General features: G+C 17.8%; 2 protein-coding genes across 4 annotated transcripts in view; one reads left to right on the top strand and one right to left on the bottom strand.

The window, feature by feature from the left end:
• Positions 1 to 4,663, top strand: part of LOC102678372 (sperm-associated antigen 6-like) — an 8,190-nt gene that overhangs the window by 2,812 nt on the left and 715 nt on the right. For all 3 annotated transcript variants that reach the window (XM_006624106.2, XM_006624107.2, XM_006624108.2), the window contains one exon: positions 3,564 to 3,709. In XM_006624106.2, coding sequence (XP_006624169.1) covers positions 3,564 to 3,709 — 146 coding nt within the window. The remainder of the gene's footprint in view (positions 1 to 3,563; positions 3,710 to 4,663) is intronic.
• Positions 825 to 4,392, bottom strand: LOC102678228. Its single transcript, XM_006624105.2, has 3 exons — positions 4,189 to 4,392; positions 1,891 to 2,774; positions 825 to 1,095 (listed from the first exon to the last, which is right to left on the bottom strand). Exons 2-3 carry the CDS (start codon positions 2,101 to 2,103, stop codon positions 1,006 to 1,008), a joined length of 303 nt encoding a protein of 100 aa, XP_006624168.1. The 5' UTR covers positions 2,104 to 2,774; positions 4,189 to 4,392; the 3' UTR covers positions 825 to 1,005.

A 4,663-nucleotide genomic window follows, 5' to 3' on the forward strand; every position in this document is an offset into this window, starting at 1 on the left:
TTATCAAGTTATTTGAAATTGTTGGAAAATTAGTTAAATAGATATAATGATATATTTTTGTCATATATAAATTATTTAATAATAAAATTTTCATTTTATAACATTATTCTGGATTGATATAATTGAATTTTTTATATTTTCATAATTTTTATGTATTTTATACATTTCAAAATTGTATATTTATTTTAATTTAAATACTTATTTAACTTTAATCATAACATATTATAAAATGTCAATCCTTTTATGAAAAGGATAATAATATCGATATGATAAATGTCATTGCATTTGTTTGATATTTGATTAAAGTGAAAAAATTGATAATTACAAAGATCATTTTAATTATTTTTATTTTTAATACTTATCTATAAATATTATAGCAGATAGTATATTCTGAAAAAGCACATTTCTCAGTCTTAAGATAATAAATAGTTCAACTAAAATATAAAAACAATCGAATTATTAAGTGCTTCTTATATATATATATATATATTTAATCGCAATTTTAAATATTCAAATATTTTTTTTAAACTATTGCATTTATTATATCATATATTTCTATGTAATGGCAGTATTTCATATAAAGAGATCAGTAATATAAAATTTATTGATATAAATAACAAAAGACTGTTATTAAATTTATTTCTCAAAAAAGTTGATCATATTTAAATCGAGAGAACTGCATTATCTAACTTTTATATATAGATATAAAGTAAAGAAATGTATTATATATGTGATTGGCAGTAATAGTTACTTTCATTTTATTATAGATATTTTGCTAATTTTTTATTTACTCTTGCAATTTTTTTTCATTTTTATTAAATTTCATTTTAAAAAAAATTTCATGATAAAAATTAAAAAGAAAAACAAATAATGAATAACAATTACAAATAAATCCAAACTATGAGATTTTTATAAAGCTTTATAAATTCTAAGTCTTAAAAGCGTTTATTCAAATTAACTCAAAATTTTTATAAACGAATATATTACAATAATTAAAATTTTATTTCACCAAAACTTTTGTTGTATAATAATTTCAAATTGTAAAGCAATTAAGGCATATACTCGATTTAGAGCATGCAATTTATCCAAGTATCTCTGAAAAATGAGAGAAAAAAAAACAAAATTATATTATTCTATAATAATTGTATAAATAATATTTGAAAATAATTTGAAAAATTAGTTTCTATTTTAATATGTAAATACTAAAATAATTTATTTTATAACATGAGAAAAATTAATTTTTATTATAAAAAGCAAATTATAAAAATAAAATAAATGATATCAAATGATATTTAAAATATTTATATTTTAATTAAAATGTCTTGCTTTGTAAAAAATATGATAAATAATAATTTGTGCTATAATTTTATATCTAAAAATTACATATAAATTTATTGATATAAATGATTCTTAAATATTTTTTATCAATTAATAATGCTATTATTAAGCGAAACATACAAATAGATTCATATGTTCTTATTACAAAACATACATAAAATGATATTAACAAGTACAAATTTATGATCTACATAGTCATCATGGTAAATAGATCCATAATATATGATGGTTGAATGTAATTAAAAGATAAATATTTGCTAAGATAGAACTTTATGTAAGATAAGCTTCTTTTTAAGAAAAAAGTACAAAAATGTATATTTAAAAAATTAAATTATATTAATTTTATTTTTATATTAATTAAATTGTATTTAGTTTTTTTTTTCTTTTTTTTTTATCTTTTTTTACAAAGCAATAACTAACTTATTTTAACTAATTTTATTATAAAAAATTAGACTTGATCTTCTACTTCATTCATGCAATAAAATCATTTCTTTATTCATCATTGTCATCATTAGGTTTAATACTAGCATAATTGTTCATATTTCTATTCACCCTTAACATTTTGAGAAAACTGCCTAATACAAGTATGGTCTTTCTATGTCTTCTAAAAATTCCAGCATAAAGTTCTTCACGTACATCTCTTCTGTCACTCACATCAGAATCAATACTCGATACAGAAACAACAGAAGGTTTTGCAGAGACCGGCTGATGATAGCTGTTGGTCTCTCCGGAATTAAGAATAACACAATGTTGATTATTTATCATGTCTATAGTTAATTTTTCACTATTTTACTTAATGTCTTTATATCAATAATATACAATATATAACATGTATTTCAAAATTTTCAACTGTAGAAATTATATAAAGAATACTTTTCATGTAGTTTGTAATACTTCTGTGATTACACTGCACAATTTTAGAACAAGTTAAATTCTTATAAATGACAGACTTTTATGTTAATCATGTCTGAAATATTTGCTAGAAATTTTATAAACAGCATCATTTAATATATGGTATAATTTAGTTTTTGTATACAATGATATCATCTTTTATCAGTTGAATATTTAAATTTTAAGGCATCTGTCTTATTTTGTTATCTTTTAATTGCAATACTTTAAATCTTGCAATTCAATTTTGATTTTTATTCTTGTTATTTCATTAAATTTTTTTTTCAATTATTTTATTAGAATCGTTGTATTTAGAATATTATTTATTAATTGATACTTTAAATTCTTTTTCAAAAATTCGAAGAATATTTTTTTTCAATATGCATAAATTGTTCAAGATTAAATTTTATTAAAAAGTTTATACTTTATAATAAAAAAGATAAACTGCAATTGTTTAAGATTAAAAACTTGAAAATAATTATGAAAAAAATGCTGTTAAATTTTCTTCCGTTTCCTTTTAGCGGTCGATTTTTGGTACCATAGTGAAGCTGAAAAAATTTAATAATTCTTATTGTATTATATATAATAATATTATTTATAATGACAAAAAATTTATTAAAATTTGTGATAGATATGTTATTTCACAACTTTGTTTTGGAATTTTGTATTTCAAAATTATATTTTTGGTGATAAAAGAAGATGAAAAATATGGGCAATCTTTTTATATAATATTGCGAGCGATGTTTAAAAACGAAATAATAATAAAAATCGTAGTATTTCTTATTTATTAAATAAATTGGTTAAGCATATACAAATTGCATGATATTTTATATAAAAAGAATTTTTATTTGTTATATGCTTTAATTTCATAATTTATACTTTTTATAATATAGATATTAAAAATTATAGATAAATTAAAAAACAACTTGAATTATATAATATAAAAAATAATTTGATTTCAAATATTTTATAATTAATTTTAATATTTTTTGTCTTCTTATTAAGTTTTTTATAAAATTAAAAACATAATATAATAAATATATACATATAATAAACATAATATAATAAAATATATATATGATAAAAAAAAAATTTTTAATAATTTGAATTTATTGTAAAATTAAATTATTTAAGAAATTAAATTTATTTTAAATAATTGCATTTAAACAATGTGTACATTAGGATTCAAAAATTTTATTTATTTTTTATATTCTTACAAATTAATAACCATAATAATATTTCTCTTTTTGATTATTTATATAGTTAATAAAAATATTAATATAAAAAAATAATCAGTAATAAGAAATAATCAAAACATTTATTATTTTAATATATAGATTTTGCCTCATGATGCCAGAGCAAGAAGATTATTTGTCACATCTGGTGGTTTAAAAAAAGTACAAGAAATCCAGACTGATCCTGGTTCAACACTTTTTGAATATATACAAATTATAAATTGCTGTTTTCCAGAAGAAATTGTCAGGTTGTACATAATTTTTATATTTCTACTAAAAATTATTTGAATTAGAATAACTTTATTTTATTTATTTATGAAAATTATAAAAATTTTGTTTTATATTAATATTTGATTTATGATAATACTTTATATTTTTAATATTTCATTAAATAATTATTATTATTTTAATAAATATGAGATAATAAATATTTATTAAATAATAATTTATAATAATTTATGATATTCCTAGAGAAAACTATATATATTTTATTTTTATTAAATTATTACATTTCTCAATATAATTATCTAATATATAATAGATATCATTTTATTGAAATAATTGCTTTTTTAATATTTAAAATTAAATTATTTTATTCATCAAAATAATTAAATAATTAATGCATGTAAAGAATTATATGTATATAAAAGTAATAACAAAAGTATATAATTATATAAAAGAAAAAGAAACACTAGTTGCTTTTGACATAACCCTATTAATGACTTACTTGCTGAGGAAAATTTGGAAACACGGAGTTTTTATTAATAAAAAAAATAATCTTCTTAATAGTCGTTTATATGAACAATGAATGCAAATAACTGCAGCTCTGTTTCTAGATTGTGTGTCTTAATTTAAATCGGACAAGTACATAATATAAGGCGTAACCGCCATATTGTCACAACTGATTGCATTGGAAAAATATAAACTTGGATTTTAATGGATCAATAATTTTACATGAACTTAATAATTTCTATAATCGCTATAATATAAATTATAATGATCTTATATTTATTATTAATAGTTTGATACAACATTTGATGAAACTTATATATTCAAAATATTTATAAATTTATTAATGTTTTAACTTCAATATGAATTTTTATATCAATTTATAAGATAGGATAAATTATTTATATTTAATAGTCGCTATTCATTTTCTATATATGTTTTAATATTTCTCTCTCTCTCTCTCTCTCTCTCTC

The sequence above is a fragment of the Apis dorsata genome, unplaced genomic scaffold (assembly GCF_000469605.1).
Source record: "Apis dorsata unplaced genomic scaffold, Apis dorsata 1.3 scaffold_991, whole genome shotgun sequence".
In the NCBI taxonomy this organism is placed as follows: Eukaryota; Metazoa; Arthropoda; class Insecta; order Hymenoptera; family Apidae; genus Apis; species Apis dorsata.

What these genes read in the sequence shown, in the direction of transcription:
- LOC102678228 (XM_006624105.2), bottom strand. Translation starts at nt 2,103, where the DNA reads ATGATAAATAATCAACATTGTGTTATTCTTAATTCCGGAGAGACCAAC. An exon ending in GTTTTCTCAAAATGTTAAGG is followed by an intron (nt 1,096 to 1,890) that starts GTGAATAGAAAT and finishes CTCATTTTTCAG; the next exon opens with AGATACTTGGATAAATTGCA.